The sequence below is a fragment of the Alosa pseudoharengus genome, unplaced genomic scaffold (genome assembly GCF_046254945.1).
Source record: "Alosa pseudoharengus isolate Yale_2024_CS ecotype anadromous, Long Island Sound unplaced genomic scaffold, YU_APseudo_1.1 YU_APseudo_1.1_scf_9, whole genome shotgun sequence".
Lineage (NCBI taxonomy): Eukaryota > Metazoa > Chordata > Actinopteri > Clupeiformes > Clupeidae > Alosa > Alosa pseudoharengus.
In genome coordinates, this window is record NW_027468881.1 from 26,145,929 (window position 1) to 26,160,588 (window position 14,660).

Here is a 14,660-nt window from a genome sequence, read left to right on the forward strand (position 1 = left end):
AGGTCATAGGCAGGAAACAACATCTCTGACTGGCTGTCATCGGTATCTTGACCAGGGCTTAGATCGATTGTTGGTAAACCTTCCTCAGTTCAGGGAGACGAAAAATGCAGTGCAGGAATATTGGATGGATACCACTGAGTGGTACCAAAAACTGTTTTCCACGATAAGAACATTTTTGTTCATCGGACGCTTTCGTTTTGGCCGATAAACATCCGGAACAGCAATGACAATTTTGAGCGAGAAATTAGGACGCTTTTAAAAGTTTATCATCTGTGAATGTGGCCTTTACCCACATCCGTCTAAGAAGACGAGGTGACATGCTGCATTTAGATCCGTTGGTTCACCCTTAACTAATTGGATAGCCAGGGAAATCCTAAATACATCCGCTGCTACGACAGTGTGTGAGCATAAGTCTCAGGCTACTTTTTCCGTTGGAAATCAATCAAAATAGGAAGGTAGAAATAAATGATATTTAGTCATGTCCAACGCACAAAATCAGGTAAAAGCGATCCCGGGGTTGAAGAAGAGCGTTATAACGGAAGAATACAAAGTTACGAGTCAAGTACTTGGCATGGGCATAAATGGCAGGGTCCTGGAAGTATTTCGGAAGAGCAACAGTCAAAAGTACGCATTAAAGGTAATCATAATTTGCATTATTTCGTAAGCATGACTGGATATATAAGTTTGGTAATGGGCCCCGCCTGTTTAAAGGCGTGTAGAGAGAGTGGTCTGAAGTGTATCCAGGTCTTTGCCCACAGCTCTAACTAATGAAAGAGCTCCCTATACTGGGGATCTTACGGGAACAATGATTTGCTGTGTTTGTCCACAAAATATGCTATGAATGCCCCAATAAATGTCTGTGCGGGGGAACAGGCAACAATATGCTTCAGATTTCCTGTAAAATGCATGCAGACCTTGGGGCAGCGCCAGTCATTCTGTGAGTTAAACACCAACCACCATAATGCGGATGGGCGTCAGTGGTCTCAGGTCTTTGCAGTCTTCCTCATTTTCTTTTGAGTGTAACGGTTGGAACACGTCTGAGCTTCCTGCTTATTCTTGATGGTCTTGCCTTGTGTAGGCCTATAAAAGTAGTGCACTCAACTTTTACAGCGGGGTCATTGGGTCACAGACAGACCTGCAGAATTAGATATTGCAATGAAATGGTTCACTCATGGAAGGCCAAAGATGTTGCTTTGATGTACCCCCCCCCCCCCCCCTTTCATCTAGTTGAAGAAACCCATCTTCACAGTATTAAAGACAAGGATATAAAATATACCCATGTTATTGTAGGTTTCCCATCCCCAAAAAGCTTTCAAGCACCCAATGTGCGCACACACACACACACACGACAGTATGTCAACAACACACAAGTTCAAAGGGCACCTTAAGAAAGAGCTATAGCCTACACTAGAACACTGTTCTATGGTAAGGAGATAATTGAAAATGGATCTGCACCATAGAACAGCAGGTGACCACATAGTCCCTCAAGGGTCATATACACACATACCAGAGAGATGGCTATGTAACCTGTGCTATTCATTCACCAGTGAGCATTATGCAGCACAGATGCCATTGCAGACAAGCTAACATACTATGGGTGATCTGATCTTCATGCTCAGGACTTGTATTGACTTGTGTGTGTTTGTTTGTTTGTTTGTTTGTTTGTTTAGTAGTGACAGCGACGGCATGTTCTCATACAGCGACCTCTGTTGTGTGCCGTTTTGGGAGGGTGGGGGGAATGTCGAGGTGTACCTTGGCCTCAGCCAGTGCCAGACGTCTCGTGCTGTCCCTGCTTCCAGGGCTTGGCTCTGCTAACCCTCTTAGCGGAGGACGGACGGGTGTGTTTGTTGCTAAATGTAGTCCGCTGTGAGAGAGCCAAGCAGAGTAGAGCGTGCTGGGGGATTATACTGGGCTGTGCAGGAGATGAAGAGATACTTAGCAGCTCTGAACACTGGTCAAGGGGTCAGGACACACTGTGCTTGGGATGGACATCAAAGTGAGCCCGTACTAGGACTAAATCCAAGAAATTGTTCTACCAAAATTGTTTGGACATTGCTTTATTTTTTTGTTTCTCCCCTCTGTTCCACTGTCCATGTTCCTGGTTCCTTAATGCTTTAAGAAAGGGCTAAATGGCGTGTTGCCAATTCCAAAGAGTCAGTGTTTTCACAATCAGTTGGAGTCTGTTTGAAATTGAATAATGTAAAGCATATGTTGTCCTCAAAACACACCTTTTTTTAAAACAGTTTTTTCAACACACAGTTTGAGTAGATTGGCTCTGGTTTTCAGTGGGTCTTTGTGGTTACTCTTCTCTTGTGGGTCAGCTTTTCTCCCAACTGTAAAATCTAACGAGCCAGGACACACTTGTTTAACAGGCATTTCAAGCCACCCGTTGTTCAGGGTTGTTATCTATCTGCAAGGGACTCTATTCCAGGGAACTCAACTATCATTGCTCCATGTTCCTTTATATAACCAGTGCTTGTGTACACTCTGATTGTATGCATATGTGTGCGTTTGCAGGGGGTGAGGCGTTAATGCCTCCTAAAACCTTTTGGTCTGAGTTCATTAACATGTGAAAAGTGAGTGCTATATGGTCTAGACATGCTGTGATTATAGTATAGTCAAACCTTTAGCTTTTAAATGCAGGCATGCACGCTACCCACATTCCTGCTAACGCCATGCATACAAACTCACATACTTCCTAACTCCTGGAAGCCTCTCTGAATATATTAACACAGACAAGCCCGTTAGTTCATCCATACATTATCCATATGCTTTGGATATGGAGCTGCCATGTTTGGCATTAGCCTGGTTCAGGCAGCCTTCAAACAGGAAGTATGCTAAGCTTGTGTTTGTCAGGGCTAAATGACTTCAGGCTGATTTATGTGGAGCAGCTAATAGCTTTCTATTAGATCTTAGATCCATACGAAGATGTCAATGAATAAAGGGAGCGTCCTCTTGCCCTCCCCCGCATCCTTCCTCTCTCTTCTCCTCTCTTCCTGTACAATAGCACTGCGCAGTAATGGAAAGGTTTGATTAGACACCAGCGTACGTGTACACATTGTCCACTTTATCCATCTCGTCCATGAAAATGTACAATGACTACCTGTCCTTGCATATCATGCTTACTTATTCACTCTGTTTTTCGGTGTCTCGTAGATGCTGCTGGATTGCCCCAAGGCTCGGCGAGAGGTCGAGCTGCACTGTCGAGCCTCTACCTGCCCTCACATCGTGGGCATCGCGGACGTCTACGAGAACCTCTACCAGGGCAAGAAGTATCTCCTCATAGTTATGGAATGGTGAGTTTCTTGCCTCACGCAGCCTAGAATGACGTAGCACATGTGGTGAAATGGTGTGTTTCTTGCCTCACGCAGCCTACAATAACGTAGTACATGTGGTGGTGATAACATTTCCTGCGTCAGTATCATTATGCACACCACAAATTAATGGGTTGCTTTTGGATCAGAACCATTTGCCAGTGAATGCTGAAAGGCAGAGGAAAGTTTCCATTCAGTCAAAGGCTTCTGGCAGTATTCACCATTTGTCTGTATACAGCATAGACCATTCATTTCCACTGGCAGGTCCAGCTGTTTAGGATGCATGTGTAACACCCTTCTATTCTGTACTTTACTTGAAATGGACTCATCGGCTATATATGCATTTATGAGTCATTAGACTCCTGTTATAATATACATTTATGAGTCATCAGACTCCTATTATAATACACATGTATGAGTCATTAGACTCATAGTAAGCAGAGCACCTATCGCCTCCTTCACCTCTGAAAACAGTATGCAGAAATCCTTCTTGGCAAATATCACCAGGCTGCACTTGAGTTACTTGGTGTTTGAATACCTTTTGTGTTTGTCGCTCTAAAATTCATCACAGCATGGAAGGGGGAGAGCTGTTCAGTCGCATCCAGAAGAGAGGAGACCAGTGCTTCACAGAGAGAGGTAAAGTAGAAATAATTACTTTATAAGAAAGAGGTAAAGTGTATATATATCACTCTTTTACAGTCTACAACCAAAGATACTTTATTTCTTTAGTTTATCAACCCGCTCTGTTATAACACTGTTCTACCAACTCAGCAGTGACCAGAGAGGTTGACGTTGCAGTTTTTCTGAGTGCTTCTGGCCGTGGTAGTTAGATGAAGCAATAACATGGTAATAACCCCTAAAATAACTTAATAAGCAGTTGGAAGAATGTGTACATTTATTCTATAAAGGTAAATGCAAAGTTTCCTTAGTGCCAATTCAGTATCAGTTTGCAATGGTTAGTCGTGAAGTAGTAAGTAACGTTAGTAATCCGTGATCTATGTAATTGGTTAGATTAGTCCAGTGATTTCAAAGTTAATACAAAGTCTACTCTTGATATGCTATGATCAAAAATCCAGTGTTTCCACCCTCTATTCACAAAGGGGCGAATTCTCCCATGTGCTTAAGGGTGCGTAAGTCAAAGAAAGCGCGTAACTAAGCGCTTAAAAGCATATTTCCCATATTACCTTATCCATGAGGCTACATTGTTAAATAGTGAAAACACTGTTATAATCACCCACTTTGGATATTACATCTTCAGTTTTAACTTGACGTGAAGTCATAATCCCATAGCCTACTTCGAATCTGTCCATTTTATTCCAACTTGACTGAAGTCATCCATAAATTTTCACAGGCGTCTGCACTATTGTCGAGCAGCATAGTTTATAGTTTCCTGTCTCTTGATTCGTTTGTAATTGAGGCTGGTATTGTAATGCCAGTCTCTTTACTGTATTCGAAACTGCAGGTGTCAGTCTACAGCTTTGTTAGCATAAATACATCGATATTATGAGAAGCAGCTGCCATTGAAACTTTCTTTCTCAACAGTGAGTTTTAAAATTATGAATGTACACACATCAAGCACATATTAATTCTTTATAAACAAACCTCAAAGCAAAAGTAACATTTTGTCAATTCTTTGTTAGGCTATGTGATGAAACACCATTTTACTGCAGGCCATTCGCTATTCAGTTCACCATGCTTAAGTTTTGGAAATCAAAGACTGGTTTGTGCACATTCTTAAATGGCATTCAGAAGGTCAATAAGAGAGTCCATGTTCCACGTTTTCATATCAACCTAAATTAACGAGGTGGTGGATCAGTCTGGTTTTATTTTAAATAAATGACGCCTCTTTCATTAGGCCGCCTTGATTTCGAACTTGCGCGCTGTGGGTGTGACAGAAGCGGGAATGGGAGAATTGCCCAAAAGTAAATGGTGAAACCAGGCTAACAGATGGAAAATCAATGTATATAAAATTGTGTGTGTGTGTGTGTGTGTGTTGACAGAGGCTTCAAACATCATGAAGCATATTGGAGAAGCCATCCAGGCCTTACACGCCATCAACATTGCACATAGGGATGTCAAGGTAAGGTAATACCAGCAAACCTCCAAAAGAGAGGGTCTGTAACTTAGTAGCACTTAACATTAACCTTTGCTCTAACCTCTGACTTTTTTCTTAGCCCGAGAACCTCCTGTACACATCAAAACGATCAGACGCTGTGCTGAAACTGACAGACTTTGGGTTTGCCAAAGAAACCGTGTCACACAACTCACTGGCCACGCCCTGCTACACGCCTTACTATGTTGGTAAGCAAAATAGGTGTCTAAGCAGAAACAGCAGTGTTTTGGAGGTGTTTTGGTGTTAAATCTAACTAGTTGCTCATTTTAGAGCAGGCTTGTTGTTTATTTATGTGCATGATTTGGTCTCTTCCAGCCCCTGAGGTCCTTGGTCCAGAGAAATATGACAAGTCCTGTGATATGTGGTCCCTTGGGGTCATCATGTACATACTGTAAGTAGCACGCCAATAAGCACTGGTTCTGAGTTGCAGCATGTAATTACAGTTGCATTCTTCACATTCTCACGTCCCTGATTTTTGTTTTGTTTCGTTTTGTTTTTGTTCTTTTTTGGAACCCACCCTTCCTTCGGTCCCTCCCCCCAGTCTGTGTGGCTATCCTCCGTTTTACTCCCTCCACGGCCAGGCCATGTCACCCGGCATGAAGACGAGAATTCGGAACGGCCAGTATGGGTTCCCTACCGACGAGTGGTCGGATGTGTCAGAGGAAGGTATTAAACCAGTTTGTAGTAAAAATCATCACAGCACACTGGTATAAAATTATGGATTCATTGTCTATTTAGAGCAAACTAAGCCGGATCCGAAAACAGCCAGTGCATGGGGATTTGTAACTCAAGCAAAGAAAAAAGGCATCACATATATCTGACACTGGGCAGGTCAAGTGTTTGTGTTAATAGCAAGAACAATCCGTTTATTGCCAAACAACTATAAAGCCATACATTTCTAAGTGTATAAAACTGCACAGGTAAGATTGAGATCATGTCTCCCATTCTTTGCAGCAAAGCAGCTGATCAGGCTGTTGCTGAAGACAGAACCCACAGAGAGGATGAATATCACAGAGTTCATGAACCACCCCTGGATACAAGTGAGACATCACTCACACTTACAATATGAAACATTGGACCACTCAGTCACGTATACATACAACCTCAGTGAACAACCGACATTCGACTTGCCAATCAGATTCGATATTAAGATAGTGTAAACACATATTTGGTGAGTCTGGTGAATATGTAACTGAGATGGGACTCTTTTGGACAGATGAATTAGTATGTGTATTTATTTCACAACAATACTGACTTCACAACAATACCACTTCCATCAGTTATCAAATGAAACACATTTGGGCATTCTTTGTGGTCTTAAACATTCCTGTTTGGATAAATGATTACACTGTGTTTAAAATTTCACTGACAAACCTGGTATTGCCTTGCTAACGTTGCAACTATGCCCACATAATACATTTGTGGCTAAGTGTGAGCACACTGGTCATTTATGAGTTTTTAATGACCATTTGTGGAAAAGGTTACAACGCAATACAAAATATTTCATATTTCTTACAGAAACACAGGCGCACTTATGACTAATGTACTGTATTTGTATCCTCTGTTCCCAGTCAATGGAAGTTCCCCAGACTCCTCTCCACACAAGTCGAGTCCTGAATGAAGAACTAGAAGCTTGGGAAGAAGTGAAGGTAAATGCCTTACACCATGTCCTAACAGGATCTGAGCGAGCGACTGTCGTTATCTGTCTACACTGAACCCGTTAAATATGCCCTTCTATTGCGTCATATTTCTCATTCAAAATAGCAGAGCAAAGCGAGCGACAGAAAGAAAATAGAAACCGGGCGTCCGACAAAAGGTTATCTCAAAACGTAGCGTTGCAGGACACTCCAATTGAAAACAATGTAATTAAACAGATTTTTTCGCTAATGTTCGCTCGCATCGCGTCCGGTTAGGACATGGTGTTAGTAATAAAAGGAACACACTCTATAGTAGTGATGTGCAGCCCATGTGTCCCAGTGGTCTGGATGGAGTCTCAGAGTGTTTTTGTGTTTTTTTCCCCATCTCCAGAAGGAAATGACCAGCGGCCTGTCAGAAATAAGAGTGGACTATGACCAGATCAGAATAAAAAATGTTCAAGACTCGCAGAATCCACTTCTGATGAAAAGGAGGAAGAAGGCTGGCATTGCATCTTAAGAGCCACCAAGGCTACGAAACACACACACCTACACACACACACACAGACATACACACACCTCTTTAGTATGATTTTAAACACGACTACTTCACATCCAGCAATAAAGTTCATATTTTAGGTATGGAAGATTGCGTTTTTTTACCCTGCAAACAGTTTACACACACCGACTTTATTATCTTCAGCTGTTTTCACTGAGATTTTATAATCCTGTTGCAGTGATGTATCATCATTACTGCAACTTCTCTTTTAGAAAATACGTAAATAATTTGCTCCATATGGGAGCAGTGTAGTGGCCACACGCAGAGCACTCGTAACATGTGCACAAAGGCACTGGTCTGAATTACTAAACGCTTTTCTGATCCCATTCTTCTTTGTACTCTCATGTCTTTTTGGAGAACTGTCTCTCTCTACACAAAACTCTGAACACAACTCACCACCCTGTATTAATAAAAACTGCAGGTCTAATCATGCATGGTTGTCATGATGAGTCTTTGTTCAAAAGTTATCTTCAGGAAATGCAGTGTTGTATAAAGTACTAGAAAGCAATACTTGAGTAAAAGTACAAGTATCGTACTAAAAAAAGACTTTGGTAGAAGTGAAAGTTGCCTTTTAAAATATTACTTAAGTAAAAGTCTTAAAGTATCTGATATATACTGTACTTAAGTATCAAAAGTAATTTTCTGATATTTAATGTACTTAAGTATTTGAAGTAAAAGTTAAAAGCAAGCGGTTTTATTTTTAACTTTTATTGTGAACTTTATTTTGGCTTTCTTATAGTAAAGCATAAAGCATATTCAGGGTTCCCATATCTTCTTAATCTCACTCATCAAATCAAAATCGCATTCTTTTCTAGGACTTTTCAGGCACAATTCTCTTAAGTTCAAAGAACAAACAGCATATTTTTAGAGCTGACATCAAAGAAAAAAACAGAAACAGAAATGTCACTTTTGTATGAACTTCGGGTTAAAATGAAAAATAAATAACTTATTTCTTTAAATAAAAATGACCTGAACATTTTGGTCATGTGGTATGAGCATTTCTAGGGCTTACTCACCATCTCACTCTCACTCTCACACACACATGCCACCTATGTCCAGCAGCTACTAATATGCCAGTCATTAGTTGAAACTGAAAAAGGTGTCTGTTCATCTTCAAAAGAAGCTGGTTTTCAAAGTTGCCAGAATTCAGTGCCCGGGAGTTTCAGGCCCAAGACCGGCCCACATTTTCCATAGTGGTGGAAATTGGATAAATGAAGCAACATTTCAGCTCTTACTATCCTGTAGTTTTTATTAGTACCATGGTTCAACAAATGTGTAAAGGTTATGTAATAATTCACTTCAACTGAGAAGTTAAAAAAAAAAATATTCCACTATTCCACAAGTTAACAAAAACAGAAAGAAAGAAAGAAAGAAAGAAAGCCTTTGAAATGTAACCTATCCCATGCTTCCACAAAGAGGCATATTGAACTAATGTTTAGGCTACATGTTTTTTGCATGGGTAGGCTATATTGTTGTTGATTATTGATTTAGCCTACTCTTTTAGCCTACTACACCCTCTTCTGAGCAAACAAGGCATATAGGTTTATCGTGTAGGGTAATTGCGCTTTCTTACATTAAATAACTTTAATTTATCCTCTCTACTTGTCCCTGTAGTCATGGCCTCCTCATCACTAATTACGGGCTCATTATTTTCAGTGGTCGACTGGTTGATCTGCTGCTCAGTCTCACCTGGCCTCTTTCTACCATCCATCCTTCCTGACGCTTGTGTCTACTGTAGGGCCGGCTCGGCTATCCGTATCTGAGAAAACTATTTGGAAAAAACGGGCTATGGACCCAACCGATTATTTTTGGGAGGGGAGAACTCCCTCACGTAGGCTACAACCCATGCAGAGTCGTTGCATTGGTGTCATGCACAGAATGCGGAAAGTGTCCTACTTTAAGAAAAGATAGACGTGACCAATGTCAATATGTTTTTCCTCGACCGGCCCAAAAGTGAAGCGGCCCACCGTGAATTCTCCCGATTACCCACCCAGGGCCTGATTAAGTCTTACTCTTCTTGGACCGAAGACAAGTCCTGCGATGCTAAATAGCCTTTCACAGGCAGGTAGCGGAGTGTTCAGCTTCACAGAAACTGCCAATGTACAGAAAACATTTATTGCAAATACGGCCACGGGTGTATGACGTTATCTTCACCACTACCCTGTTCGCCGAGTTCACCACTATCGTCGGGGTGGTCGTGTATGATTACAGGAGGTCCTCCAGTAGTTGCTCGTGCTCATGGCGGTTTCAGTTGTGCGTCCTCCTCCTTTAGCAACAAACAGCGCTGAAATAGAGCCCGGAGCGTGCGTAATGCAATCTAGGAGCAGTGATTCGCCAAACCTTCCTTATTGCTGTCGCACACATTTCTTCTAATTTTATGTTTTAGTAACGAGTAACGAAGATGCTTAGTGGAAATATAACGGAGTAAAAGTATACATTTTATCTAGGAAATGTAGTGGAGTAAAAGTGAAAGTTGACATAAATTTAAATAGCGAAGTAAAGTAGGGGATACCGGGGACAGTTGCAACAGAGGATGGTTGCAACATGTCAATTTTCTCCAATCAGAAACAAGGTAGAGTGATGACACTCACACTGCATATGCTCAGTTGGATGCCCCCCCTAGCAGTGAAAAGCAAGGAGATTCCTGAACTGCTCCAGGATTTATTGTAAAAAAAACTGTTTTTTAGGTATGAAGTATTTATTTTCTTGAGCTTTGTTTCTGTTAAACTGCTGTCACTGTTTTTGTGATTCAGCTCAAACTTATATAATTTAAATGAGTGATATGTTAACTTTAAGCTACTATGGTTAGCATGTGTCAAGGTCCCCTTGTTTAGCTAGCACATGAGGCTGACAGGAAAGCATCATGGCTGACAGGAAAGGGGACAGTTGCAACAACTGTTGCAACTGTCCCCGTACAGTCCCGTACAATGCATAAATATGATAATATAAAATATATATATATTTTTAAAAACATGTTTTACATGACAATAGTCTAAATAAAAGTGAATTGCCTCCCAAATTGTTCCATTCTTCCTATGTCACTAAAGTCCTACTGTATTTTATATCAATTTCAATATTTGACATCTGCACATAAGGCCTACTCATCTAGACAAATCTATAATTGTCATCTAATCAAAGCTGGTGAATAAATAACACTGTAATATTATTATAACTTACATAACTTGTATTTACATACAAAAATAATCATTTTGCTGCACTGATATATATTTTAATATATTGTATTTTTAACATGTTGCAACCATCCCCAAACAATGTTGCAACTGTCCCCGGGCCCGGGGTCAGTTGCAACATCTGACTCCTTACATTCAAATGCAAATTGTGAAAAATGTAGATTCTGTAATTATCTTTAAATGGTTTAGACTATTAACAGACATATGTAAGTGTATTGTATAAAAAATTGGTTTGTCTAATCCAAACCGTCTCTGAGGAACAGAGCCAAATGCAAAAAGTGTTGCAACTGTCCCCGGTCTCCCCTACAGATACGTGAAATTTCTACTTAAGTACAGTAAAGTATTTGTACTCCGTTACATTACAACACTGAGGAAATGAGAGCATTTTCGGGGGTGTGGGGTGGAGAGAGTGGTAGTGGTAGGAGAAGAGACAAAAAGAGGGAAGATTTAAAGGTGCAGTCTGCGATTATACGCAATTTCAAGCCCATTACATTTGCACATTCAGCAATCTCACGATCCATAAAAAACCCTTTTGATCTCACAATCCACTAGCTGCCCATTCCATGACACTGTAAAAAAAAAAAAAAAACTGTCTCCGTAGACCGCCCAGGCCCCAAAAACTGAAAAGTCTGGGCAGCCTGTCTCCCAAACAAATAGCAGGGTTGATTACTGCAATGGACTTCACACGCCTTCCTTAAGACCATCATACAGTTCAGGTGATACAAAATGCAACAGCTAGTCTAGGGACTAAAATTAAAATACTTAAGTCACTGCATGGCTTCCAATAAGTCACAAAATGGACTTTAAAGCACTAATGCTTGTTTATAAATCACTAAATGGAACGGGACGCAATAACCCACCACAGTTGCTTCAGCACCTTAAGAACTGTTTGGTCTAGATTTGAAACTTGCTACAGCTGGGGCATTTTTGATGTCATCTGGAAGTTGGTTCCAGAGCTGAACCTCATAGCAGCTAAAAGCTGCACCATGTTTAGTTCTAACAGCGGGTTTTACCAACAAGTATTTCCCCTGAGACCTGAGAGCTTTCTGCTAAATTGGCTTTGCCTTACCTTTGTTTTGATCACGTTGTGATGAAGACTTCCTAATGAGGTCTCTCAACGGATACTGGGACTTTATTATGGAATACCAACCGCCCTAAATAATGAGAGTGTAAAGGCGTCTGTTTTGTGTTATTTATGAGCACATCTCGTGAACTTGCAAGTGTCCTTCCTGAAGGAGATGACCTGTGGAATGGGCAGCAGTGTGTATGCTCCAGAGCCTGTAATCAGCCACGTGTCTCTGACTTTCTCAGAGACTTAAAGACTGTAATTTGCATGTGCACTTCAAAGCTGACAGAATGAGGTGAGAGTGCCTGTGTCTGTGTGGGTGAGTTGGAGAGAGATGTATACACATCTATATCCTTTACTATATTTAAAAACCAGAGTGTCTACAAGCCTGGTTCACAAGATCGTAAGCCAAACATCAGTTCCATGTTGCATACAGCTCCATTTTAAAGAGCCAATTCATTATTATTCTAGTTCATATGAACTGACCTTCAACACTCCTATGGGCCTCAGTCATGCATCTTTAGTTATATGGTGGTTTACAAACAGACCTTACACACACCTGCAAGTAAAGCTTTAAAACTTTTGTGCAGGAAGATCAGATCTGGCTTAGTAGATCAGGGTATGGTGAGAAAGCAGTGGGACCTCGATTTCACACTATGGGGCTGAAGTTCAATTTACCAAATTAATTAATATTATCAAAATGAATAACAATCAAAACTATTATTGAATATCATCTTTTGGAAGAAAAGATGTATGGATTTTAACAACTACCCTGCAATTATGGAGTGAGTTTGTGTAGGTGTTATCACAATCATTCTTTGGTATGAAATACTGTGTCACAACCACAGAAGAAAAAACACAACAAAGTTCCAGATCAAATTCCAGGAAAATCTATTTGCTTGACCTTGGTTGGCATCCCCTTTTTTGTGAGATCTTTAAAAAGATCTTAAGAATGGCCCCAGGTTATCAAAAAATAAGAATGAACATTAAGACATTAGCGGAAACCATAAAACGAAATCAGCAGGTAGCAGTCGAGTTTGCCATCTGGCAGTATATGCAAATCGAAGCTATAGGTATGTACTGGCAGAGGAACAAATAGGACACTTCAGGTTACACTTTGGAGCGTAACGGATGTCTCTCGTCAGAGAGACCATCAAAAACAGGACGGGGAATTTGGTGATGACAGCTAATGAAACATAAATCAAAAAGGGACGCTCATTACCTTTCAGTTTTGGCCAATAGTATTTCCATTGCCATTACAGCACTGAGACGCGAACTGAAGGATGACGCTGTCCTAATGCCAAGATACATAGAGGCATGTAGATCAGTCATGCCCTTGATACCCTCTAAGCTCCACAACAATAAATAAACAGGGCCAGACAAGCAGGAGTATGTGTATGTGTGTGTGTGTGTGTGTGTGTGTGTATGTGTGTGTGTGTGTGTGTGTGTGTGTTATAGGGAGGTAGGGGATAATAATACATTACATCCTGACACATGAAAAAACAAAGCACTTGAGACTGCAGATGTCCCAGCTAGCCTAGATGGGATTCATATTGACATGGCTGGAGGACAGTGTGTGTGTGTATGTGTGTGTATGTATGTATATATATGTGTGTGAGTGTGTGCGTGTGTGTATTTATACGTATGTGTGTGTGTGTGTGTGTGTGTGTGTGTTATATGCATGCTCTGACACTCCAAAGAGTGTGCCCTTAATTGGCTGGTTTCTGGTATGCAGCTGGAGAGGGGTATTTCCACAAAACCCCTCTATGCCTCTTACTCAAAGACAGTCCAGGGAATACACGGACACAGACAAGCACGCAGGACACCCTCTCCTCTGACTGGTAGGCACATCATTATGTCTTTATCACATTGTTATCATATGCACATCACCACTATAAGAGATTCAAATAAGTCCTTCTTAATTGTATAATTAAAGTAGCATTTGTATTCATAACATAATTGATCTTTGCATTTACCAGGAATTTAGAAGGCATTTTAGTTGTAAAAGAACACAAAAACCCACAGATGGATTGTTTATTTTGATTTCACTCCTCAAAGTAATTTGTTGTCATGCTTGTGGGTGCAGTGTTTTAAAAGATAAGAAACTTAAATATTTCAAGATTTACGCTAACATTGGAACATACTAATGGTCTGTAATTACGTTATTCAAAACCATGTGGGGTATTTGCCACTTAATGGTGTCTTTTAACACATTTCCTGGCTTGGTCACAGAATTTTAAACCCCTAAGGCCATCAAGCTGAGCTATTTGTCAAGTAAACAATTGTAAAACTGCATGATGTGGCTTAATTGATGGTTGATGAATGTTGCTGTACGCAATTACAACTTTTAATGACAAAGTGCCGTTAGAAATTACACTTATTAAATTTACCTCAAATTGAATGATGTTTTCATCACATTTCATGGCAAATTAATAAAGGGGACAATTAGGTCGCTTAATCAGTTGCTATGATGATCTCTGTATGCTTCTAATTTGTTTTTGTGGAATATTCATTCATTCATGATGTAGTGTCAGGTTTACAATACAAGTCCAAACCCAAATGCATTGACTAAGTCCCCACATTTTGGTGACGGATAAGTGATAACTACTGAGTAAATACTCACATCTGTCCTAAAAACTGACCTCTGTCCTGCAAAAAATAAAAAAAAACAGACACTCATGATGTAATGATTATGAATATCATAAATTGCATGCCTCTTTGTGATTGTTGGATTGCCTCTTTGGACAGCATTGCTGAGGGTCTGAATTGTGTCTGCAGTGACT

At 40.5% G+C, this 14,660-nt stretch overlaps 1 protein-coding gene across 1 annotated transcript; it reads left to right on the forward strand.

The window, feature by feature from the left end:
* LOC143114536 (MAP kinase-activated protein kinase 2-like) lies at positions 1-8,052 on the forward strand. The gene is made up of 10 exons (XM_076276202.1): positions 1-637; positions 3,157-3,296; positions 3,886-3,950; positions 5,315-5,394; positions 5,489-5,615; positions 5,743-5,818; positions 5,969-6,093; positions 6,382-6,467; positions 6,999-7,076; positions 7,456-8,052. The coding sequence occupies exons 1-10, from the start codon at positions 479-481 to the stop codon at positions 7,579-7,581; spliced, it is 1,062 nt and encodes a 353-aa protein (XP_076132317.1). The 5' UTR covers positions 1-478; the 3' UTR covers positions 7,582-8,052.
* Positions 8,053-14,660: the final 6,608 nt, after the last annotated feature.